At 34.4% G+C, this 27,111-nt stretch overlaps 1 protein-coding gene across 4 annotated transcripts in view; it reads right to left on the bottom strand.

Moving 5' to 3' along the window:
* LRCH2 (leucine rich repeats and calponin homology domain containing 2) overlaps positions 1-27,111 on the bottom strand; it is a 101,299-nt gene that overhangs the window by 17,356 nt on the left and 56,832 nt on the right. For 2 of the 4 annotated variants that reach the window (XM_081567854.1, XM_081567855.1), the window contains exons 7-15: positions 23,303-23,390; positions 22,861-22,972; positions 22,320-22,417; positions 22,165-22,223; positions 20,278-20,385; positions 16,509-16,586; positions 14,676-14,741; positions 8,745-8,793; positions 8,550-8,666 (exon numbers count right to left, since the gene is read on the bottom strand). In XM_081567854.1, the coding sequence (XP_081423980.1) occupies positions 8,550-8,666; positions 8,745-8,793; positions 14,676-14,741; positions 16,509-16,586; positions 20,278-20,385; positions 22,165-22,223; positions 22,320-22,417; positions 22,861-22,972; positions 23,303-23,390 (775 nt within the window). The remainder of the gene's footprint in view (positions 1-8,549; positions 8,667-8,744; positions 8,794-14,675; positions 14,742-16,508; positions 16,587-20,277; positions 20,386-22,164; positions 22,224-22,319; positions 22,418-22,860; positions 22,973-23,302; positions 23,391-27,111) is intronic. The other 2 variants (XM_081567856.1, XM_081567857.1) reach the window with 1 other exon arrangement.

Genomic DNA, 27,111 nt, shown 5'->3' with positions numbered 1-27,111 from the left:
ATTGACTATACAATAATAGTAATAGTGATAATAGCTAACACTCATACTAGTGCTTACTATTAGTATATACTTGGCACTGACTGAAGTGTGTTATATGTATGGACCCACTTAATCTTAATAACTCTGAGGTAAATACTATTATCTCCATTTTATACGAGGAACAGAGGTAATATGCTTAATATCACAAAAGCTGGAATGTAAAAAAGTGCTTTTATTAGGATCAATAATCAAAGAAATACAGTTTTGACAATCACTAAAGTTCTTCTGATTCCTCCATCACAGAAATTTTCCTGCAAATCAGTGGCAGATTGACCTTTTTCAAAACACTAACTCTTCTGTTGAAAAAAAACTAACTTTCCAATTATGTCCAAATTTCTCTGCTGGCAATCAAGGTTCTATTTAATGCCCCCCTTTACTTATGCAGCATTATCTTCCATAACTCATGGAAAAACAGATAACCTACCAGATAACTCAACCACAAACTGGAGGATGAACAGCATCAGGGATTATAAATATAAGACCTAAATTCCTCTACTGTCTCTCCTGTGGCTTACAAAAACTATCAGTAATCTACCAAGGTGCTCTTTGCAGCCAATCCCAGACAAAGCCTCAATACACTTTCAACCCAATGTTGCAGATAGCCATTGAACAGAGCTGGCATGTGTGAAGAAACCTATGTTTGACCCTTAAGCATGATGTCACTGATGGCACTTGTTCTAGTTCAATAAAAGAGTGACACTTGGAGAGTGAACACCAGGACCCCAAGATAGCATCAGTCACACTATTGAAGAAGAAGAAACTCATGGACGTCAAAACAGGGGAACTGCCCAAGCTTGTTACTGCTGCAGGATTTCACCTCTAAAGGCACTGTTGAAGAGTTTCAAACAGGTTACTACAAGTATTACAAGCATGTCACTGGAGTTTCTATGCTTACGTGCTTTTCAACTACTGCCTTTCTTACAAGGAAATCAAACATGAGCAGTTATGCAAGTACCCACTGAAGAGGACACAGTCTGCATTCCTGACCAGGACTATCTTTGCCCAACAGCCCTGATCTTTGCTGATTCCTTTCATATTTTAATTGAGAATTAACACCTGATAAAAGATGACCAGTAGAAAAACAAACCAAAAACAAAAGAACGACATTTAAGCAAATAATAAGCTAATTAAGTCTGGAGAAATACATACAGAAATCTGTATGCAGGTCAAGAAGCAACAGTTAGAACTGGACATGGAACAACAGACTGGTTCCAAATAGGAAAAAGAGTATGTCAAGGCTGTATATTGTCACCCTGCTTATTTACCTTCTATGCAGAGTACATCATGCAAAATGCCAGGCTGGATGAAGCACAAGTTGGAATCAAGATTGCCGGGAGAAATATCAATAACCTCAGATATGCAGATGACACCACCCTTATGGCAGAAAGTGAAGAAGAACTAAAGAGCCTCTTGATGAAACTGAAAGAGGAGAGTGAAAAGGCTGGCTTAAACTTCAACATTCAGAAAACTAAGATCATGGCATCCAGTCCCATCACTTCATGGCAGATAGATGGGGAAACAGTGGAAACAGTGGCTGAGTTTATTTTTCTGGGCTCCAAAATCACTGCAGATGGTGACTGCAGCTGTGAAATTAAAAGACGCTTGTTCCTTGGAAGAAAAGCTATGACCAACCTAGACAGAATATTAAAAAGCAGAGACATTACTTTGCCAAGAAAGGTCTGTCTAGTCAAAGCTATGGTTTTTCCAGTAGTCATGTACGGATGTGAGAGTTGGATCATAAAGAAAGCTGAGCGCTGAAGAATTGATGCTTTTGAACTGTGGTGTTGGAGAGTCCCTTGGACTGCAAGGAGATCAAACCAGTCAATCCTAAAGTAAATCAGTGCTGAATATTCATCGGAAGGACTGACACTGAAGCTGAAACTCCAAAACTTGGGCCACCTCATGCGAAGAACTGACTCAATGGAAAAGACCCTGATGCTGGGAAAGATTGAAGGCAGAAGGCGAAGGGGACAACAGAGGATGAGATGGTTGGATGGCATCACTGACTTGATGGACATGAGTTTGAGTAAGCTCCAGGAGTTGGTGATGGACATGGAAGCCTGGCGAGCTGCGGTTCATGGAGTCACAAAGAGTTGGACACGACTGAGCGACTGAACTGAACTGAACTGAAGTCTAGAGAAGGGTATGGCAATCCACTCCAGTTCTTGCCCGGAGAATCCCATGGACAGAGGAGTCTGGTGGGCTATAGTCCATGGGGTCGCAAAGAGTCAGACAAGACTGAGCAAATAACACACACACACCAACACACACACATAAGCTAATTAAGTATACACACTGTGGCAAGTACTGTTTTAAGCACTTTACATTATTCATTAAATAATTCAGTAGTTATAATAATCCTGTGAAGGAAGATACCAATAGAGTCATTTGAAGATAAAAAAAAATAATAAGCTCAGCAAGATTAGGTAATTTACCAAAGTCACTCAATTAGTAAGATATCTAAGTGAGAACTGGAACCAAAGAGGTTTGATTTCTGAGGACAAGGCTCTTAACCACTATGCTATACTCTCATCCCTGAATCCTAAATGATTAGTAGGGATTTTTCAGGAATAAGAGAATGAGCATGCTCAGAAGAAGGAGAGGACAAAGGAAAAAAAGTTCAGCCTAGGAAAAAGTCAAAGAGTTGCTAATGAGACTGTGTCAGGCAATAGAACTTAGGTAAAGATGGACATGATGCTTTTTAAAAGTCCAAATTTTATGTTATTGATAATGGGGAGCCAATAAAGAATTTTAAGCCAGGGATTTCTCTACAAAATGTGAAACTAGAGAAAGTGCAACCATTAAGAAGTTATTATTAACACAACTGCCCAGAAAAGAAAGAATATGGGTTCCAACACAAGCAAGCACAGTAGATATGGAGAAGAGGTAATAAACTGGAGAAAGATGTATAGTTAGCATTCTGGTGAACAAGTAGGTGAGGAGAAAGAAAGAGAGCAAGATCAAGGAGGACTGAGGTACAGAGCTTAGAAAACTGGGTGGGTAATACTGCTATTAAATACAATAAAGAATAGAGAGGAGGAGCAAGTTCCATGGTGGTGGGATGGGACAGGGAGACACGATGAATTTGAAACACATGGTATCCAGACAATTAGAAACACAGGTACAGAGACAAGTGAAAAAAAGTTACCAGATGTAAATTTAGACCCAGGAGAATATGAGACATCTGAAATCATAAAAGCTTCAGAGAGAGTAAGGAAAGAGGATGAGACCCTAAGAGCAAGCAGGAGAAAAATCAGAAGAAAAGTTAGCCAGGAGTATCAAAAAGAAAAAAGAATCAGGGAAGGAAAACGAGGAAGAAACCAAGCAAGGGGTTTTGAGAAGAAAGATGTCTCATCACTGTCAAACGCTGCACTGAATTTTGCTGTTAGTAGGTATGTTACACTCCAGTGAGGCTATTTTAATGGAGAAATGAAAGTAAAAGCTGGACTGCAGTGAGTTAAGTGAAGTGAAAGTTGCTCAGTCGTGTCCGACTCTTTGCGACCCCATGGACTGTAGCCTGCCAGGCTGCTCTGTCCATGGAATTCTCCAGGCAAGAATACTGAAGTGGGTTGCCATTCCCTTTTCTAGGGATCTTCCCAACCTAGGGATCGAACCCAGGTCTCCCGAATTGCAGGCAGATTCTTTACCGTCTGAGCCACCAGGGAAGTCCAAAAATATTGGAGGGGGTAGCCTATCCTTTCTCCAGGGGATCTTCCCGACCCAGGGATCAAACCGGGGTCTCCTGCATTGCAGGCAGATTCTTTACCAGCTGAGCTACCAGGGAAGCCCACAGTGAATTAAGGAGTGATCAAAAACTGCAGATCTAGAAAAGGCAAGTTTGGTCCCAGAAGAAGGCAAAGAAACAAGGCAACAGCTGAAAAGGGAATCAGCGATAATGGTTGAGGTCTGAGCACATTTATAAGATGGAAGGTAAAGAGACAGGACATAGAAGAGTGAGCAGATAATTGATAAAGGAAAGAAACAGAGGATGATGCAGTCAAAAACTCGATGAGACTTGTATTATTGTTACTCAATTACTATGCTAATTTAAAATATCCATTATACACAAAAACTTAGAATGATACTTGTTTTGCATTACTGTACATATTTAAAGATCCTAAAACCCAAATCTGAATATATACATAGATTTAAAATATTCTGTAGGTCCAAATTCTTACTAATTCACCTCAGCTGTCCTCAATTAATATTAGCTTGAAAAACTGAAGTTTCATTAATTCTAAATTCAAATACTATACAACAAAGGACTATCTAAGAAACACAAAGATCAGTTCGTTCCTATCTGAAGCTCATATTAAGTTCACAGGAAAGATAGTACTTGTGCACAAACTGACTCAGAACAAATCAATCCACTTCACAAGCCCAGTTGGCTTCCCTATTCTGGTATACAATTAAACATGGTCAGAGAAAATACACGAAAATATTTTCCTTCAGGTTAAGCCTAATTAAAATATCGTACTATATTTACTAAATTACATAGGTATTCTAAGAGTCATAATGCTTTATCACAAAAGTAAAGAGATACATTTGAAGACAAATATATATGGCATTTAAATAAATCAAATAATCCTTAAAACTAATTTAGTATAATTATCTAGTGTTTTTAACTTTATTTAGAAAAGAATCATCAAATGCATTTAGAAATTTGTATTGTCATTCCTACAAGAAATGAAAGCTACTAATTTACATTGAACATTATCAACAAAAGGTTAGATTTTCATACTTTGCTTATATACTAACAAATTTCTCTAAGTTTTTTTTTAAAGTAATGTATTTTCTGGAATACCTTTACTTTGAGAAATGCGGTGATTTTATTTCAGCAACAATGACATTAAATTTTATTTACTAGAATAGTAATCTAAACAAGGGTGGCCAAGAGTCTAAAAGAGTTAATATAACTCTCCTACAATGATATACTTACTCATATAGTTTGACCTAAATTATCTTCTTACTCACACCATCTGGCCAATTATGTCGAAACATTTTTTAATTTCGTTTCAGGGGCTTACCTGAAAAACATACCTCCCCAAACCAGCCCCAGCAACTAAGAAACCAGAGAGCTAGAGTTTACACACACACACATTTTCAATAAATCTCCTAAATAACAGCATCATGATTAATTTACCATGGGACACAAACATAGAAATCCTGTGGTTCTGTCATTTAAATGTGCTGGGGTAAAGTTGCACAAAAGCTCTATGTTTCATAACAAAGCAAAGTTAAAGGAGCCATCACTGAGTGAGTTTAGTGATAATTTGATATGTATCTCTAGAGTAGTATACATTAACTATATATCCAAATTAAGTTCAATATTATATCTTATGAGTAAGCCTTTTGATTCCTGAGGGATAAGTGATTAAAAGAAATTTTCTTTTTGAAAGAAAGATACTTCACAGAAATTGATGATATTTTAATCATGAAAATATTGGCAAATCTGAATGACACTTTTGACTTCATTTAGTAGTATCTCAATTTTACAGTTTTTTTAACATCTTAGGAAAAAAATTGTTGACATTCAATTTTTTAGTGTCCTAACACTGACATCTTCTGACTGTTGAGGAGAACTGCATATCTGCTTAAAACATTTCCCAGTAATTCCCAGCTTATCTTTGCACCTACTTTATTAACTATAGTAGAAATTCACATTTGTTGAATGATGATTATGAACTCTTCAAATATCTCATTTGATCCCTTAGCAATTTATAAAATGGTAATATTATGGAAGGTATACTTAAGCCATAGAAAACAAAATATTAAACAACAAATTATTCTACTTAAATAACTATTTTTTAAGATTCACTGAGGCTTCTATTAAGACTTTTATTGAGAGTTTTACTTGAGTTACAATAAATTAAAAAAACAGAAGTGTTCATTTGGTATTAGGCTATCAACAGTAGATCAACAGGCAGCATAGCATAGGCTCTGCATTCAATAAACTCAGATATTTATTACCCTAAGCAACCTGGAGCATATTACTTAGCCTCTCTGTGCCTTAATTTGCCCATCTATAAAGTAAAAATGGTAATAAATGTACCTACTCATAGGGTTATAAAGATTAAATAAGTTGCTATTTGTAAAGTAAGTATTTAAAAAGTGCCTGGCACTTACTAACTGCCAAATGTAAGTATTTTGACAAACAGAATCTGTATGTTTTTACTACACTAATGGCTCAAATAAGTATCAAATCTCTTTTATTAGTTAAAAATATTAAAATTTATACCACATCATCAGTTATTCATCAAGTTTTATCTGTTAACAAATTTCCTTTAGTGCCTTTGTTCAAGTTCCATAAACAAAAAGAGGGGACTTTAATAAATGCCAGAATGTAAATATAACTGCAGATTTGTAAAGGGTATTGACCAGGGTTCTACCTAGAATGTCCTTCCCTTTTTCCTTGTGTCTTTTATTTCTTCATTATCTCTCATATTTACCAGGTAACGTGAGGCTCATTAAAAGGATCCAGGAATTGATGATGGCATAAACTTACACAGACTAAGACATATAACATTTTTGTTTTGGGCATATGATACTACTTCCAAATATATGTTCAGTTCAGTTCAGTTCAGTCGCTTAGTCACATCCAACTCTTTGCGACCCCGTGAGCTGCAGCACACCAGGCCTCCCTGTCCATCATCAACTCCCGGAGTCCACCCAAACTCATGTCCATTGAGTCGGTGATGCCATCCAACCATCTCATCCTGGTCGTCCCCTTCCCCTCCTGCCCCCAATCTTTCCCAGCATCAGCGTCTTTTCAAATGAGTCAGTTCTTTGCATCAGGTGGCCAAAGTATTGGAGTTTCAGCTTCAACATCAGTCCTTCCAATGAACATCCAGGACTGATCTCCTTTAGGATGGATTGGCTGGATCTCCCTGCAGTCCAAGGGACTCTCAAGAGTCTTCTCCAACACCACAGTTTAAAAGCATCAATTCTTCAGTGCTCAGCTTTCTTTATAGTCCAACTCTCACATCCATACATGACCACTGGAAAAACCAGAGCCTTGACTAGATGGACCTTTGTTGGCAAAGTAACGTCTCTGCTTTTTAATATGCTGTCTAGGTTGGTCATAACTTTCCTTCCAAGGAGTAAGCATCTTTTAATTTCATGGCTGCAATCACCATCTGCAGTGATTTTGGAGCCCAGAAAAATAAACTCAGCCATTGTTTCCACTGTTTCCCCATCTATTTCCCATGAAGTGATGGGACCAGATGCCATGATCTTAAGTTTTCTGAATGTTGAGGTTTAAGCCAACTTTTTCACTCTCCTCTTTCAGTTTCATCAAGAGGCTCTTTAGGTCTTCTTCACTTTCTGCCATAAGGGTGGTGTCATCTGCATATCTGAGGTTATTGATATTTCTCCCGGCAATCTTGATTCCAGCTTGTGCTTCCTCCAACCTAGCGTTTCTCATGATGTACTCTGCATATAAGTTAAATAAGCAGGGTGACAATATACAGCCTTGATTTACTCCTTTTCCTATTTGGAATCAGTCTGTTGTTCCATGTCCAGTTCTAACTGTTGCTTCCTGACCTGCATACAGGTTTCTCAAGAGGCAGGTCAGGTGGTCTGGTATGCCCATCTCTTTCACATCCATAAAAAGAAAACTGATCAATGTGCATAGAGATCCACTTTTATCAAACTGATAACAGCATGAAATATAATCCTATTTATTAGTCATAAAAACTTCAAATTACCTTTAATTTAACTTAGAACTATGTACTTATATATATATATATTTATTATTAGACAAAATTAGGTTTGGGGAAACTGAAAAAGTCCACAAAGACAACAAAATTTGCTGAATAGAGCAGGAACTTCTTTTCACTGTTCATTTGAATCAGAAATTCCAATAACAAATTCAAGAGTACTCCAATTCTAATGACTGGTCACTACAAATACTGCAGACCTGAATCACAAATAGACAAAAAATATTACAATGTTTACAAAGGTGTAGACAATGAAATTCCATTAAAATGCTGCTAACTAGAAATTTGAGATAATTCAAATGGCCTGAGCCTTTAATTGAGCCAAGACAAAACACCATCCTAAGAAATGTATTAAGGTAATAAGAAAATGGGGGAGAGGCTTTTTAGAATTATATAAACAGCATTTATTTACACTGAAACAATTAAATGCTAATTGTGAAAATGTGTCAACTCTTTATTGAAACAAACTCAATGAAAGACCTTTTTTGGGCAATTCTTTTAAAACATTATTACATATTGCTACAACAAGCAGTGTAGTAAACATTCATATTTCTTGTAAAGTATCTGGCAAATCACAATTCACACTTATCTACTCTTAATTATTTTGAATTGCTGAAATTTTATGGAAATAATTGGATCATATAATTATACCACATACATGTAGGAAATCAAGATAAAATAACACATCTACTGTATTTAACTAGAGAGTTATATTCTGTCATATTAATGTAAAAAAATGGATAAAATCAAAACTAATAATTACAAAGTACATTTTATAACTGAATAAAGTACCTTGAAATATTCTTTCCTAATCTGTTTGCTCCGCCTCCTTTCTTCACTCTGCCAGATTATAGGGTGAGATTCTGGCCATTGCTGCTCATCTGTTTGATCCTTTTGATTTTCTAAGGGCTGTAACAAGATAATTTCTTTTAACGAAATAAATGAGAAAAAAATATTAGATATAACAGCAATTTAATTTCCTCTTACCTGCCATATGAGGGGTGATAATGGTGAATTAACTTCATCTGTTGAGACACTAAAAAATTAAAATTGCCTTAATATTTAAAATATTCAGAATTACTCTTAGGTATACATTATTAACATTATAAAGTTATCATTTTTTTCTTTTTACCAGAAATCTAAAGAATTTACCCATGCCCATGCTTTAAACTAATAACATAAAACTTTTACAAAATGTATTCAATTCCAAATAACTTATGCTCCTTTAAAAAACATCAAAATGCGTTTATTATTTACTGACACCCTATGCATAGAGCTACTCTAAAGGACTTTTGAGCCCAAAAGAAATGTAGTATCTAGAGACATAGTAAAAAAATATTATAGGATATTTATTATATTAATTCATTACCAAAAACTAAAAAAAATACAATTTCTTTAGACAATCTGCATGAAACTTCAAGTGACCTTGGAGTTCCAAAATAATATATGCTATGTGATAGGAAAGATAGTTAGATATATAAAGACTTCAAATTTTCAAATTTCATGAAAACAATAAACACACAAATTTGAGAAGCACAATGAACTCCAAGCAAAAAAAAAAAAAATGAAGAATACTACAATAAGATACATCACAATTAAATTAAAAGCAAATGATAAAGATAAAATGTAAAAAGCAGCCAGAGAAAAAAATACACATTAGGTCCAGTGAACTGACAAGAGAGTTCTTCCTGTGCAACAAGAGAGTTGCACAGGAAACAGTGCAATCCAGAAGACAGGAGAAAAACCTCTTTAAGGTACCAAAAGAAAACAAAATTATCAAATGAGAATTTTATACTAGCAAAGGTATCTTTCAAAAATGAAAGTGAAATACTTTTTTTTGGCCACACCACGTGGCTTATGGGATCTTAGTTCCTTGACCAGGGGTTGAACCCAGTACCACAGCAGTGAAAGCGCCAAGTTCTAACCACTGGACCACCAGGGAATTGCCAAGACTTTTTTAAGCATTACAGAAACTGAAGGACTCAACATCAGCAGACCAGCAGTAAAAGTAATGTGAAAATAGCTCTTTCAGATAGAAGGAAAATGATATACATGGAAATACAGAGCTACACAAAGGAACTAAGGCCACTGGAGATGGTAACTAAAGGCGTAAAGATAGAAGACGTTATTCTGATTATTTAAATCTCTTTAAAGAAACAACTGACTATTTAAAGCAAGAATAATAACAATGTAATATGTATTATGTTAACACAGATGTAAAACGTATGGCAACAATACTGCAAAGGCCAGGAGGCAAGAAATAAAAGTATACTCTTGTTCTTATCCAATATATATAATGGCATAATAGCACTTAAAGGTAGACTGTGATAAATTAAATATACTTTAAACCCTAAAACAATCACTAACAACTAGTTATGTCTAATAAGCCCACAAAGGAGATAAATAGGAATTTTAAAATATAATTCAAAGGATAGGCAAAAAAGAGGAAAGATATCTAAAAATAACGCATAAGACAAAAATTAAACACCTAATAATACAGTAGACTTAAATCTATTAATACCAGTAGTTTCAATTAAATATTAAAAATCTTAACATTGCAATTAAAAGTCAGATTGTCAGATTTGATAGAAAAGGAAGATACTACCATATGCTAACAACAAGAAACTGCCTTTCTCCATAAAGACACAAATAGGTTAAATATAAAAGGAAGAAGAAAGATATATCATGTAAACACTAAGAAAGAAACTAAACTAGAAGAAAGCTGAGGTGACTATATAATATCAGGGAAGTATACTGCAGAGCAAAGAATATAACCAGGGGACTTCTCTGGCGGTCCAATGGTTAAAAGTCTGGGCATCCCTTGAAGGGGGCATGGGTTTGATTCCTGATTGAGGAACTAAGACCTCGTACACCACACACACACACACACACACACACACACACACACACACAAAGCCACCCTAACCAGGAATATTTTAAAAAGTCATTTTATAATGACAAAGATGTAAATTCACCAAAAGGACATTATAATCCTCAACATTTATGTATTTAATAACAGCTTTAGAATATATGAAAGAACTTTAAAGAGAAAGACAAATCCACAGTGTTGGAAATTTCAAATAGTCTCCTCTTACTAATTGATAAAAACAGCACTGTAATGCACCCAGGTGGTGGTGGGGTGGTGAAGACAATGAACAAATAAAGAAGTCTGAGATATAAATAATAAAGTACTGAGAATGTCAGATGGTAAAATAGTATACATTTACAATTGTCAGACAGTACTAAGTTCTGTGGATAAAAGTAAAGCAGGGTATGCAAAAAGGGAAGAAGGAATGGAAAAGGGATGCTCTTTTATCTAAGTTGTCCAGGGAATCTCTTGCTGAAGAAATGAAAGTTGAGCAGAAACGTAAAGACAAGGGAATAAGCCATATGGTTTTCTGAGAGGAAATGATTCCAATCGAGGCAAAAGCTTTGACAGGGTGGGAAACTTGGTGTAATGGGGGTCAACAAGGAGGCCAGTATAACTAGAGAAGAACTAACAAGCAGGAAGAACAAAGCAAGAGGAATGCGGTAGGGAGCCAAATAATGCAGAGGTTCACAAGTCCTTAAAGGACCCTAGTTTTTATTCTGAATGAAATGGGAGATCATTAGAAAATTCTGAAGAACAACATGATGTAACTTACATTTTAAAAATACCAACCTTCCTCTTCTTTTTTTTTTTTTCATTGAAAACAGAGTAGAGAAAAGCAAGGATGGAAAGGAGACTTGGTAGAAGGCTGTTACAACTGAAGTAAGAGATTTCTAGGGCTAGGGTGGTAGGTGTCGAGGTGGTAAGACATGATCAGATTCTGGGCATATTTTGAAGGTAGAGTCAACAGGATTTGCTAAGGATTAGTTTTGGGATGTGAAAGAAAGTGACAAGTTACAGATGACGCTGAGGTCTTTGAGCTGAGCAACTATTAATAGGAGGATGGAGTTGACATTTTGTGAAATGGGGGAAAATGCAAGAAGAGTTAAGTTTTGAGGGACAAAGAGAATGATTAAAAGTGCTATTTGGGAAGGTTAAGTCTCATATGCATCATACATCCTAGCGGAGCTGTTGAGTAGGTAACAGGCAATACAACTCTGCTGTGTGTGTGTATGTATATACATACATAATGTACACAGAAATACACATGCACATGCAAATGTTCATGCATATATATAGAAAACTGGCTTAAAGGGGAAAATACCAAAATATTAAGACTTGTCATCTCTGGGGAGTAGGATAATAGATGTTTTTTTTTTTCTTTTTTGATAAAATTTTCCTATTTTCAAACAATAAAGCTACATTATTCTAATAAACAGGAAAAAAACTAAAATTTTGTTTTGTTTTTAAAGAAAAAATTAGGTGACTGTTCTGAAAATGAGAAAAGTGAAACTAAGTTCTGTAAAGAAAAGGCCAAGATTGAATATCACCATTTTGAAGTTTGGGTAATTGGGGCTTTCTCAAGACAATGTTAGGAACCTGGTGAGGAAGCTTAAGATAGAAATGAAAGAAACTGACAATGTATGGCAAAAACCACTACAATATTGTAAAGCAATTAGCCTCCAATTAAATAAAAAAGAAAGAAACTGATAAAGAAGGTAATAACAGAAACTTCAAGGACAAAAAACATGTAAGATAAAAAATCAGTATTCAAAAAGTGAGAGAGTGGGTTAAATCCAGTTTAATGCAGGAGATGTAGGAGATGAGTGTTCAATCCCTGGGTCAGGAGGATCCCCAGGAAGAGGAAATGGCAACCCACTCCAGTATTCTTGCCTGGAGAAGTCCATGGACAGAGGAGCCTGGTGGGCTACAATCCATGGGGTCACAAAGAGTTGGACACAACTGAGTGACTGAGCACACACATGCACACAAATGAAATTTGAGACAGATGAATGTTTTTACACTTGGGTATAAGAAGTTATCTTATGCCTGAGCTGAATTCTAAAAGCCTAAGTAAAAAATGGAAGAAGAAGGGGCAATCCAAGCAGAAACACCAGGACATAGAACACAGAGATGTGAAAAAACCATGTTGGAATAAAGGAAGGAGTACTACGGTTCCTAGCTGTAAAAGGTCCCAGTGCAAGAGTATACGGGCTGAGGCTTTCAAGCTAGGCAGAAACTCACTTCAGTCTTGTGGGTTAAGCCAAACATTTTAAGCTTTATCCTAAAAGTTAGAAAAAGAAGATTAATTAGTTTGAAACACATAGTCAGGCCTGTGCTTTAGAACCATCACTCTTACAACATTAGCACAGAAAACAGATTTAAAGGTAGGCCAAACTTGAGAAATGAGGTATGGCTGCGAACTGTTGCAGTAGTCCAGGTAGAAAAGACAGGGCCTGAGCCAACATAACTGCAACAGGAATGGAGAGGTTGAGACAGATGCAAATAATGTTAAGAAGCTAAGATGTAAATAATGTTAAGAAGTTAAAGTTTTCTGTGACTGACTGGATTGGGAAGAATGTGTAAGAGAAAGCAATTTCCAATGATTCCAAAGTTGACTATATAAACAGTGGCACATCCACTCAAGGTGCACTATACAGGAGAATAAATAGATATGGGAGAAGTAAGTCCAGTTTGGATTGTAAGGTAGTTTGGAAAAGACATCAATGAAATGTATGCATCTGGAGAAAGCGAGCTGTTCTTGTTTCCATATATTAATAGTTGGGGTTCTGAAGCCAGATATCCTGGGTTTCAATTCTCACTATACTATTTACTGGAGAAGGCAATGGCACCCCATTCCAGTACTCTTGCCTGGAAAATCCCATGGACAGAGGTGCCTGGTAGGCTGCAACCCATGGTGTCGCTAAGAGTCGGACACGACTGAGCGACTTCACTTTCACTTTTCCCTTTCATGCACTGGAGAAAAAAATGGCAGCCCACTCCAGTGTTCTTGCCTGGAGAATCCCAGGGACGGCGGAGCCTGGTGGGCTGCCATCTATGGGGTCGCACAGAGCCAGACACGACTGAAGCGACTTAGCAGCAGCATACTATTTACTAGCTATGTGACCCTGAAAAGCTATGGCAATTTCTGAGCCTCAGTTTCTCACCTATAAAATGGGGATGACAATAGCAACAACTTCGTTAAGTTATTATGAGGATTAAATGAGATCATACAGCTAAAGCACTAAGAATAGTACACATACAACAACCATTCAACAAATGTTAATTCTCTCTGTGTGTTATTCTGTACCCACACCCTAGCCTTTAACTTTTATATTCCCACAGGAATAACTCAGAAGTTGAGTTTGGTGCAAATTTTCAAACCACCAAAAAGAATAAATAGAAACTTTCAAGGTCTTCTAGTTCTCTGGAATTCATATACCTGGATTTAGACTATGTATTCATATAGAAGAATTGAGTAATACCTAATTAAAAAGAAAGTAAAAAGTGAACTATAATATAGAGAACAAATATAATCAATGATAAATATATTATTTCTGACCATAATAGTAATACAATAAATGTTTGCTAAATGGATAAATATTGAGAGCAAGAGGAGAAGGAGGTGAGAGGATGAGATGGTTGGATAGCATCATCAACACAATGGACACGAATCTGAGCAAACTCAGGGAGACAGTGAAGGAAAGAAAGCCTGGTGTACTGTGCAGTTCATAGCATTGCAAAGAGCAGGACATGACTTAGTGACTGAAAAACAACAACAAATGGATAAATGATTCTGTCATCAAAACAAAATGCAGGTATGAGCACAAAAATTTTAAATCGGCTTTGTTTACATCAAAAGTCAATTTAACTTGTGTTGTATAATACATTAAAAAAACATTTAAAAAGCCATATTTCTTCTTTAAATTATCTCATTATATTAAATTGATATCAATTATTCTATTAAAGCCTACATATAGGAACATTACTGTCCAAGGATCAACTCTCATTATATAATATTAACCATAAGAACTAAGATATTTTTATACCTCTTTTCGCATTCCATAGTTTGTTTTGGCTTGTTTCTTATGACATAAGTTGAATGATTAAGAATCCTAGAAGTAAATCAGCACATTAATTTCATAATATATTAAAGAGAATAATGTATATACATGATATAAAAATGTCGATAATAAACTGCATCTGGTCCATGAAGATCTTTGCTAGAAAACAATATTTAAATATTATTTAGATCAGATGCTCATAAGCTCACTGGCTATTATGAAGGAATGAAGCTCACCAATTCTTCCATAACCCTTTCTCGAGGCTTGGATATTTTCCAGCCATTAGCTGAGACAGAAGATAAAGAGATGCAGATTGTTTAAGTACCATCATAACTGATTTCATTTTTCCCAGCATAGCAAATGATAGGGCCACGTCGATGTAATAAACAATCATTTTGTCAAATAATAAACCTTAATTCCAAATGCAAAGCCAGTGCTAAAGTTCAATTCTTTAAAAAAAAATCCACAAGTCTATAAAACTTTTAATAACGGAATGAAACAATATACTTGAAGAAAATCAAAAAAAGAAAGAAAAATAAAGAGTGATAAACCACTACATGAGAGAACCATTTGTTCATAATTTTATATAATTCCAAGTATTGACCTCAAAGTCAAAAGCAATGAATAATAAACTATCTTTAATATAAGTAACTAATATATTTGAGTTCTTAATATTTATCTATTTACTACAGATATAAATGTTAGTTTTCAATTTTAAAGTTTAGTTTTATAAGGAGTAGAATATCTGCCTTTTATTCAAAATAATATAATCAGATGTCAACTACCAAAAGAATACACAGAAGAAGAGAATTTCAAATTAAAGATACATATTGACTATTAAAATATATAATGAAATAAATATGTTGGTAATTCCAGAAAGATGGTTTCATAAAGAAACCAATTTCCATTACCCCAGTTTTTCTCACTAGCTAAGATCTAGTAGAGCCTCAACAGGAGGAAGCTACAGTGAGAGGCAAATGACAAGTATCACACACAAAGCAGTGTAGCTTTGCACCAAGTGATTTCTAGATTACTGACACCTTTATTCTTCTTTGTGTGGACAGGCACTAAAATCATACTGAATCCCCAAAGGCAGAGGAATTTAGATAATAAAGTATCTAAGAACATCAGGAAAAAATACATCATTAAAGAGTAATTTTTTAAAAAAGGAAGTGAATCCTAAGAATTCTCTTCACATGGGAAAATATTTTTTCTGTTTCTTCAGTTCTGTGTATGAAATGATGGATGTTCACTAAACTGCTTATGATAATGGCTTCATGATTTACGGAAGTCAAATCATAATACTGAACACCTTATACAAGGCTGTATGTTAATGATATCTCGATAAAACTGAAAGAGTAAAAATTGATTTAAAAAGGAGATGTAGCACTGCAAAGTATCCTGGAGGAGGGGGAAGGTCAGAATTATTCCCTTGGAAGGGGGCATCCAACTACAATGCCCTCCACTGCAGTAAATTCGGAATTCTTCCCACACCACACTCACTAGTGTTGTGACTATTGATGTGCATGAGTCACATTAGAGAAGAAAAATGTTGAGTTCTACTTACTGATAAAATATATTTTATATACTTGAAAATTCTCTGAAAAATTTTACTGTGTACATTGATATTTAATGTTTTACTGTGTGATTACCAGAGTCAAAATAAATGTCTGTTTTATCTAAATATCTATTCTATATTATTAACACACTGCCCTAATCCAGGTACCAGTACTGAGTTTTAGGTAAAAGAGTATATATATAATTCAGCTGCATCAACCTGGCCACTTAATACTTAAGGTGTCCACAAGCTCTAGATACCTTGATGCACGTCCTGCTGTTCTGGTCCTCTGGAAGAATTTTTCACTGAATGATGCTCTATAACATAAAGGCCTCCGTCTGTATTCATATTTCACGTACATCAACCAAACCAAAAGATGGAAGAAGTAAGATGTTTTGGGAGAGGATAGGGAAGTCATTAGTAAAGCAAGCAGAAAAGAAAGAATGGATAGATTTTAAGGGTTGAGAGAACTACCTAATTAGTTATAACAAGCTAGAAGTTAACATGATGCTCCTCAAATTAAGAGTTCATATGATCAGAAAAAGAAAAAAATCACATGAAAAAGTAATGTACATAATTTCTATAATTCAAAAATAAAATAATAAACTGCTCAAAATCTGATTTTGCCTTATGTGTTCCTTAATTATATTTCAATATAACTTTCATAATTACTTTTAAAATTTAGCTGTATTACATAGTACTCAGAAGTACATCTTTCCACAGTAAGTAAAAACTCTCAGGACACACGTAAAAGCACATCAAATAATTATTAAAAGTAAATATGTATTAGAAAATACTACAGAATAAGCTAACAGGAATGAACATGCTATGCGAACCAATCAACTGAAGCTATTCATTGCAAAAGTCTTCATATGATCTTTTCTTTAGCATGAAAATCAAATTTTAAAAAGCCAGCTAAACATTTACTTATTAAGCCACATAGTAAGAAAATCAGTATAAGAAAGAGCAGTAGCCACTTCTCTAATACTAAGATACATAAGTAGAGTTGGTGGAAATTTGAAGAATTGGTTAAATAATTTACAGAGCAATATTATTTTAAGATAATAGTTTTTTATTTAACTTCCAAAATTATAGTAAAAATAAAATTATGATTTGTGGAACAGCTATTTTAATATAGACAACGTTACTGACTCAAGGGGACTTCAATACACTCAAATATAAGTAAAAATAATCCAATCTTTTAAGAAGGAGGATAAATATTAGCTTTTAAAAATAAATAAACTGTCAATACAAAGTAGTTTAATATATGCATCTCAATTAGACAAAGAAGGGCAGTTTTCTAAATAACTAGGCTTCAGACTTTGAACACTTATGATTTATCTACTTGACAGTTTACTTGGTGATCTCTTTTCCCACCCTTTTTGATTATTAATTCTGTGCAATATTCTCTTGTTATTTTCCTAGGATAGTTTCATCCACCAAGTACTAGTATAAATCTTATTAAAGAATTACATATAGTTTTTCTAAAAATAGTGTGAACTAAAGTGGCAAAGCTGCTTTAAGAAAACCATCACTGAACTCAACATAAGCTGTTTTTAAATTCCCTCTAATTTTGAAGTACAATGTCTGGCTTCTTTTAGATTTAGCTGAGAGTTAACACTGCATTTACTTTCCACTAATAGCTAGCTAAAGAACAGCTAAAGAGTAAGCATACAGTCAAAGTAGAAATCCTAAGTGGTACTTCTTGCTATACAAGAATAATCTTACCCCAGATAAAATATTTTAAATCAAGACTAACATTAAATAGACAAAAACATGGCAATGATTATATTAAAACTTAAAAAGAAATGTTACAAGTTCTGGTTGATTTGCAATTTTAAATAGCATTTCAGATTCTTCATTTAATAAAGCTAGAATCTAAAACAATACATTGTGAAAGGGGAAATCTACAACCAGAGAAGGTATAAAAACTCAAATCCTCTAAGGAATATATTTTTTTACAAGATTACTTTTGACTTTTAGACTCACCCAAATTTATGTGTTGTAACAGCAAACAACAATTTTAATTATCTAAATCTAAGAGATATAAGCAATAGCAGGATATTTTAGAAGGAAGGATTGATATTATTTAATGGAAAAAATACTAGATTCAGCATAAGAAAATTCTGAGCCCAGTTTAAGTTTAGCCATGAGCAGAATTGGCTAGGGATCTAAATTGTCTATAGATTACACATTTTAAAAGTAAAATGCACTCCTTACTTTATGACCAGATATCATAAAATTTTAATGCCTTCAAAAATTAGACATAGTTATTATAATATTAATGTCACTGATTATTAATCCAAAAAGCTCTTATATTTATATGCACTAACATCTGAAAAGGAGAATGGCAAAACAGCTCAGAGAAAGAAATTAATTTTGCATAAATTTCAAAAATAACAATTATGTAGAGAGAACATATTAACTAAATTAATGGTTCCTACTAGCTTTAAATTTGATCTCATTTTCAAGTAATTAACCAGTAACAGTATTAACGAATACCTACTATGTACAAGGCAGAGCTAGGTACTGCTTTGTACTTATTACAAAAAGCAAGACCTATGAAACATCATTTGATGTATTTAGGTTGAAAGAGTAATTTAAGTCAGAGGGATAGATATAAAACTGATACAACAATAGGAGAAAACTGAAAATATAGAAATGATAGATATGGCTATATTAAAATTTAAAATTATACACTCAAATGCAATTCTGGACATGAGGGAAATACACATTTTTGTGGGTTCTTATAAAATCAATATTCTCTGTTCATAATGATAAATGCAATTTTTTCACCTGCCAAGTAGGGGAGGTAGAAACTTAACTATTTTTTAAGCTACATAGAGCAGGTGGTGGCTTGCTTCATCAAGCCTCTTAAACCAATGGGGCCATCAATACTTTATACTGAAGGGGGGAAAACACATACAACCTCATAAGTGGTCAATTTTAAAAAAGGCACATTAGAAATGAATCACAGAAAAGATTAGAAGATAAGCTTCAAAAAGGATGACAGAAAGTTATGACAGAAGAAAAATGTCAATTGGGAATGAGGATACATTAGATATAGAAGGGGTAAAGATATTTTCTAGTATGGTTTTTAATTCTATAAATGTAGTAGCAGTGCACAAAGAGATACTTAGTGGCTATTTTAAAAAATATTATAGTGGCCCCTAATAACACACATCAGTCATTGAATAAGTTTTAATTGTAATTATTTTTCAAAACATCTTTAAGCAAATGCCAACATACTTTTTTAAACATCCTAAAACATGGTCCCATGATCCATAAACATTTGTTGCTTTGAATATGTAAAAAACATAGTAGTTATCCAAGTTAAATGCACCAAAATTATTCTTTTAATTTTCTCAAAACAAACAAAAACTCAGTTCTGCTTTATTATTTCGAAAGTATTAATATAAATGTAGCACTCTTAGTACATGAAGATGGCAATAACAGCCCACCCTCAGCAGCACACAGAACCTTCTCTGTATAAAAAATGGACTTGCACTGATTTTATACTCATTAACACAATGTCCTCCTCATTGCCAATAACATGCATTTGGAGAAAGCCTAGCCAGAGGGAGAAATGCTCCTTGACCAAGACACAGACTGAAGTGAACCTCTGACTCTCAAACTGTCACACTGATTTAATCAGTGATTATATAATTCAATTTTAAGGAATTTACACATATCCCAAGTAACTCAAAATCAGATAAAAAGCACACTATATACTTGTGACATGTACTTGGAAAAAATGCTTATATCATGCTATTGTGAGCTAAGATGAATATCAATTATTATTATTTAGCACAAAGGAATAAAAAAGATACTGAAGCAATAAATAGAATGACTATATGGGTATAAAGTATTCTGTTAATTATATATGTAATTTTATACTTCTTTCCTAAGTATTTCCTATTGTCTTTTACTAGATGGTCTTCTTATTTACTGTTTATTTGACAATCTTTAAATATTAGATTTAATGATTACAAAATTTGCCCATTTAAACCTCATTACTGAAAAAAATACCTGTTCTTCTGCTCTTGCTGCAATAACTGAACAGCTATTTTCCTCAAATCAGTTACTTCCTTCAAACCATCATCCTCTTCCTCAGCAAGTAATTGTTCTTTCCCAAGTCTGAAAGGTAACATAAACATGATTTATCCAAAAAGTAAGGCAGATGATATTTTATGCCAGCTTTCAGATGTAGAAACCATTTTTTATTTTTAATAGCATGTGAAATTTTCTTGTATTTAAAATGTTAAAATAAGAAATAAAGAATATTGAAGCAATATACAAACATGTTAATATCTATCTTCTCTACTCAATAGAAAATGTCACACATACTGGTTATATTAATATAATTAATGGCTAACAAAGTAAACTGCATTACCATTTTGTAATTTCTGAAATGTGAAATGGCCATAGTAATTTAACAATGCATATTCTCGATCTTGAGTGTAATAAGGACCACAGAGCTCTATTTGGCCTATCTTTAGAAATAAATAGAAAATGTTATGAAAATTTTTCATTTTATCAAATCACTCTGCTTTTATCAGTTCATTTATTGTGATTTTTAAAATCTCTGTGTAAAATGTTTAAGTAGTGGAAATGCAAAATAGATTCAGATAAGATTGGCAGATTTGCAAAAAAAATTCATTAACATATATGTATATTTTTTGTCATTTAAAAAGAACAAAGAAATTTTAAAATTGTTCTCTAAACTCTAGTAATTTTATCCCAAAGGCATTTCATTTTAAAAAAATGGTGTCAGGGACTTCCCTGGCAGTCCAGTGGTTAAAACTCTGCATTTTCACTGAAGAGGACACAGATTCAATCCCTGGTGGGGAAAGAAACTAGATCATGCATGCTGCATGGCACGGTAAACAGGCAAGTAAGTAAATAAATAAACAATGGTATCAAACCTAAGACTCTGTATCTTTACCATATCTTGCATGCTACTGGAGTCTCTCAAGGTAAGACAACTGTCCTCATGCGATAACATGAGAAAGTAAGAGAAAAATGAAACAGAGAGTAAAACAAAGCACTGTATCTCCTTATAGGGCACCAGAGATGATTAATTAATGACTATTAAAAAGTTACCAATGAGGTCATTGGAGGGAAGCACAATATAGAGAAAAGAGAAAAACTTGGGGATCAGAGAGCTAGACTCACACCTGAGGTTCTAGTGGACACTAGCTAAGTGGTTTTAGACAAGAAACTTAATAGTCTCCCAGCTTCACCTTCCTTATCTGTAAAAATGTGGACAATATCCACCCTGTAGGATTTAGTGAAGATTAAGTAAGAAACATAGGAAAGCACGCAGCACAGATCCTGATAGATGGTAGGTATTCAACAAATACTCTTTCCTTTCTGAAAAAATGTGTTAGGTCAATTTCTATCGTTTCATAAGATAAAGGATACAGAAAAGATCCAAAGTAAATTATTTTAATTAATAAAATAGAGAAGTAAATACCCTTAAAATTACCATAACCAGTCTCATGAAATGTAGTTTATTAAACCAAGAGTCAGAACATCTCAGTCTGAGACATTTGAAACTCCAGGTCTCGGTTTCCTAATTGGTCAAATTATACCAATACCATCGGTTTTAAAGAATAGCTAAATAGCTCAAATAAGGCAATGTATGGGAAAGTATAATTTTCTTCAATAATAATGATAGGGGACATTATAATTACACTTATGGAGAAAAACAGTGTATATACTGCATTCAACTTATATGTTTACTATAATTTTCAGCTTCATTGAGGAAAGCAGACAGATGAAATATTCACAAATTACCTATCTGAACTTAACAGGTAAACGAACAAAGAATTTATTCATTCAAGCAGAAATATCTAATGATATTTCAAGTATTTAATAAGCAGTACTTCAATTTGGAAATTTATGTGTGTTTACCTTTTTTCATCTCCCAATTCTTCATTTTTCTGAGATTTTTCAGGACCTTTTTCTTTTCCCTTATATAAAAGAAAGTTATCATTTTAAATTGTATGGTTCACTTTTGTGAGATTAAGGAGAACGTGTTATTGATACTTGTTCAAAGTTTTCTTTACCTTAAGGAAAGCAACAAATGATCCAATATGTGCATCTCCTTGTTCAGGAACTACTACATCATCTGTGTTGGCGTCAGTAAAATCATACACCTCCTGATCTGAGTATAGATTAATACTTATTAGAAAATATGAATAGTAAACAGTGTGCTCTGACACTGCAGTGCTTAGAAAAAAAGTGTATTTTTCTCAATAAAAGAGTTGACCAAAGATACTATAATTTGGGGGCTTCCCAGGTGGCGCTAGTGGTAAAGAACCCACCTGCCAATGCAGGAGATGCAAGAGATGTTGGTTCGATCCCTGGGTCAGGAAGGTCCCCTGGAGGAGGGCATGGCAACCCACTCCAGTACTCTTATCTGGAGAATCCCATAGAGAGAGGAGCTTTACAGGCTATGGTCCATGGGTTGCACAGAGTCGGACACGACTGAAGCAACTTAGCAAGCATGCACACACTATTATTTTTAAAGCCCACTTTAAAAAAAATATTCATTTTTAAAAAGGGCTATATACATGACATAAAAACAGCAGACACCTTATGAATTACCTTTCTGAGAATCAGGTTTACTTCCCACTGAGTGACTGTCATTTCTTGATGTCTGCTCTCTATTTGATTCTGAGACTTGAGAATGAAGGCTGACTGTGTCATCATCTGATGGCTGAATGCAATAAGTAAAAAGTAAAAATGAGGCATTTTAAACATATGATAAGGATTAAGTTGCTTTAATTCCATATATGAAGTACAGAACACCTGATTTAAATATCCAGTTTTAAAACCAAAAATTAATATGAGGTTTACTGTTTTGCTTTTAAAACTGTGCGTGTCTTTTTTTTTAACTTGAGGTCATAAAATGCAATGCTGATCACATTTTTAAGCAAAATAAATGAAATGTGTGCAAGTGCCTTTCTACTTCAAAGCTCTAGGAAAATTTTTTTGTTTTTCTAATAAAATTTTAAAATAAAATAGTTCAGTAATAGAAAAGACTCACTTCTGTTGTAGACAATCGTTTCTCTCCATTATCACTTCCGATTCCAGAGTCAGGACCATGATTTTTATTTGGATAAAAATCTTCCATACTGTGGAAATACAAATTCTAAGGGCAGTTAGGGTTTTCTTCTTAAATAGATAATACATAATTGACCTAAAATTTCATTAGATAATATAGAATATATATTTTTGATATGTAAGATTCTTAAAAAACATGAGGAGAAAAATATCAGATCATATAAAACACTTTATTCATGTCCCTCATGTAATATTTTCACATGCTCTGTTGTAAAATAGGTTAACAATAGCCTTAACAATAGCCTATCATTTCTCCTGAGAGATTCAGAAAAGCAGATAGTTCTGCTAGAAAATCATCTTGATAAAGACCTATTTTTATGAGTTTGTCAAATTTCACCATATAATGCTGAAATGTTTTTTAACCTTAATACAACCATTTCTTCTTCATTATCTCTAAAAATATATTTAGCTTCATAAATAAAGACCATTAAGTAATTAAAAGAAAAAAGGCCAAAAAATGCCTGTAAAGCATTGAATAAGCAATTGTTTTGGTGTGAGGAAAGAGCTGTCTTTGCAAATTTCTGAATTACATACAGTATGCCACCCAGGCTGCAAAATAGTTTTCACTTTAATTTGCAAATTTACCATATACTCTACATTGACCACTGATTATATGCCAAGAATTGGGCTAAGTTTTTTTTTTAAGTATTTTAAAGATAATACTTCACATTCCTTGTGAAAACTCTAGCAGGTTATTGGTGCTTTCTCATTTTACAGAAAAGGAAACTGAGGCCAGGAAGGGTTGAAAAAATGACCCAATGACATACAACTTGCAAATGGCAGTCTAAGTTTTATCCCAAGATTATCCAACACTGAAGTCCCTGATATGCTACATTTCTTCCCCAAATACTGATTTTATACTTTTCAGGAGTATATCAACAAACTTAGGGAAGCAATTACCAAGGGTTCAGGCACTATGCTGAACACCTGAGACGAGATGAATTTTAATATGTTTGCTTTCAAAGCATTCTCAGCCCAGAGAGGGAGTATGCTTATCTGTTCTGAAGGATACGACAAAGGTAAATGGGGCTTCCCAGATGGTTCAGTGGTAAAGAATCCACCTGCCAAGCAGGAGACGAGGGTTTGATCTCTGGGTCGGGAAGATCCCCTAGAGAAGGGAATGGTAACCCACTCCAGTATTCTTGCCTGGGAAATCACAGTCAGAGGAGCCTGGCAGGCTACAGTCCATGGGGTCGCAAAAGAGTCAGACACAACTTACCAAATAAACAACAACAACAAAGTTAAATACAAATCGCTGTGAGAAAATAGAGATTAATTCTCCTTGGGAAGGTGAGGAAAGGCCTCACCTAAGAAAGCAGCATTTGAGATTAACTTTGAAGGATGAAAGACAACAATTGCTAGCATTTGCCGAGTGTCTACATTGTGTTAGATACTATACCAGGTGCAACTCATATTTTATTTATAATGAAATTGTACAATTTATGCCTTATTATTTCTTCTTACAAATGAAGAAATAAAGCTAATAAAAGTTAACTTTCCAAGGGGAAATATTATGACATTTACTGAGTATCATTTACTGAACTAGTTGCCAAGCACACATTTAATTCTCACAAAAAGCTTATGAAGTATGTATTGTTAACATTTTAAATAAAGAAACAGGCTCAGAGAGATTAAATAACTTACACAGGCCAAGGAGGAATTAAGACGTTAAACCATGATTAGAACTGAAATCTATCTGACTCCACCGCCCAATGATACATCCATATACTATACTATACTAACATACATTGGTATGTTTGAAACAGATGACAATGATAATAACAAACTATTTGTTGAGGAATTAATAAGACATTGTGATAAATACTCTATATGCATTATTTCATTCAATCCCAACATCATCCCTATGTTTATTTTCCTTTTCACATACAAGAAAGCTAAAAACCAGAGATAATACGACACAAGGACATACAGTTATTAAGAGCTGGAGAAGAGCTTCACGAGGATATTATGTCTGACTTCAAAAGCTGAAGATAAGTATAACTACTGCAATGCCTATATAGAATAAAGAGTTTACAAAATATCAAGGAAAGGTATTCTAAGTAGTAAGAACCATATAGCCAAGAACATGAGTGAGAAAATAGAAAGTACATACGAGAACTTTCTAAGTAATTCAATACCAGCTCTGTGTGAGAGACAAGCACATCCAAGAGCCACAAATAAACTCTACTGACCTGCCCTGTCCAATACAGTAGCGAACAGTCATCCTTGGCAACTGAGCATTTGAAATGTAACGAGTCCAAAATGAGACATGCTATAAATGTAAAATACACACTAGATTTCAAAGATTTAAAATAAAGTGAAATAACTCACTAGTTTTTAACATGTAATTATATATTGAAATTTCAATTATATAGAAGCTTTATACAGTCAGCAAAAACAAGACCAGGAGCTGACTGTGGCTCAGATCATGAACTCTTTATTGGCAAATTCAGACTGAAATTGAAGAAAGTAAGGAAAACCACTAGACCATTCAGGTGTGATCTAAATCAAATCCCTTACGATTATACAGTGGAAGTGACAAATAGATTCAAGGGATTAGATCTGATCGAGTGCCAGAAGAACTGTGGATGGAGGTTCAAGACACAGCACAGGAGGCAATGATCAAGACCATCCCCAAGAAAAAAAAAATGAAAAAAGGCAAAATGGTTGTCTGAGGAAGCCTTACAAATAGCTGAGAAAAGAAGAAAAGCTAAAGGCAAAGGAGAAAAGGAAAGATATACACATCTGAATGCAAAGTTCCAACAAATAGCAAGGAGAGGTAAGAAAACCTTCCTCAGTGATCGATGCAAAGAAATAGAGGAAAACAATAGAATGGGAAAGAATACAGATCTCTTCAAGAAAATTAGAGATAACAAGGGAACATTTCATGCAAAGATGGACACAATAAAGGACACAAATGTTAAGGACCTAACAGAAGCAGAAGATATTAAGAAAAGGTGGCAAGAATACACAAAAGAACTATACAAAAAAGATCTTAATGAACCAGATAACCATGATGGTGTGATCACTCACCTACAGCCAGACATGCTGCTGTGCAAAGTCAAGTGGGCCTTAGGAAGCATCACTACAAACAAAGATAGTGAAGGTGATGGGATTCCAGCTAAGCCATGTCAAATCCTAAAACATGATGCTGTGAAAGTGCTGCACTCAATATGCCAGCAAATTTGGAAAACTCAGCAGTGGCCACAGGACTGGAAAAGGTCAGTTTTCATTCCAATCACAAAGAAAGGCAATGCCAAAGAATGTTCAAACTATGGCACAATTGCAAGCATCTCACATGCTGGCAAGGTAATGCTCAAAATTCTCCAAGCCAAGCTTCAAAAGTACATGAACCAAGAACTTCCAGATGTTCAAAGCTGGATTTAGAAAAAGCAGAGGAACCAGAGATCAAATTGGCAACATCCAATGGATCATCGAAAAAGCATGAGAGTTCCAGAAAAACATCTATTTCTACTTTATTGACTACGCCAAAGCCTTTGACTGTGTGGATCACAATAAACTGTGGAAAATTCTTAAAGAGATGGGCTTACCAGACCACCTGACCTGCCTCTTGAGAAACCTGTATACAGGTCAGGAAGCAACAGTTAGAACTGGACATGGAACAACAGACTGGTTCCAAATAGGAAAAGGAGTACATCAAGGTTGTATATTGTCACCCTGCTTATTTAATTTATATGCAGAGTACATCATGAGAAACACCGGGTTGGATGA

The sequence above is a fragment of the Giraffa tippelskirchi genome, chromosome X, assembly GCF_054371585.1.
Source record: "Giraffa tippelskirchi isolate mGirTip1 chromosome X, T2T-mGirTip1v1.2.pri, whole genome shotgun sequence".
NCBI lineage: Eukaryota > Metazoa > Chordata > Mammalia > Artiodactyla > Giraffidae > Giraffa > Giraffa tippelskirchi.
The sequence above is the reverse complement of the archived record's forward strand: the minus strand, read 5'-3'. Positions and strand labels throughout refer to the sequence as shown.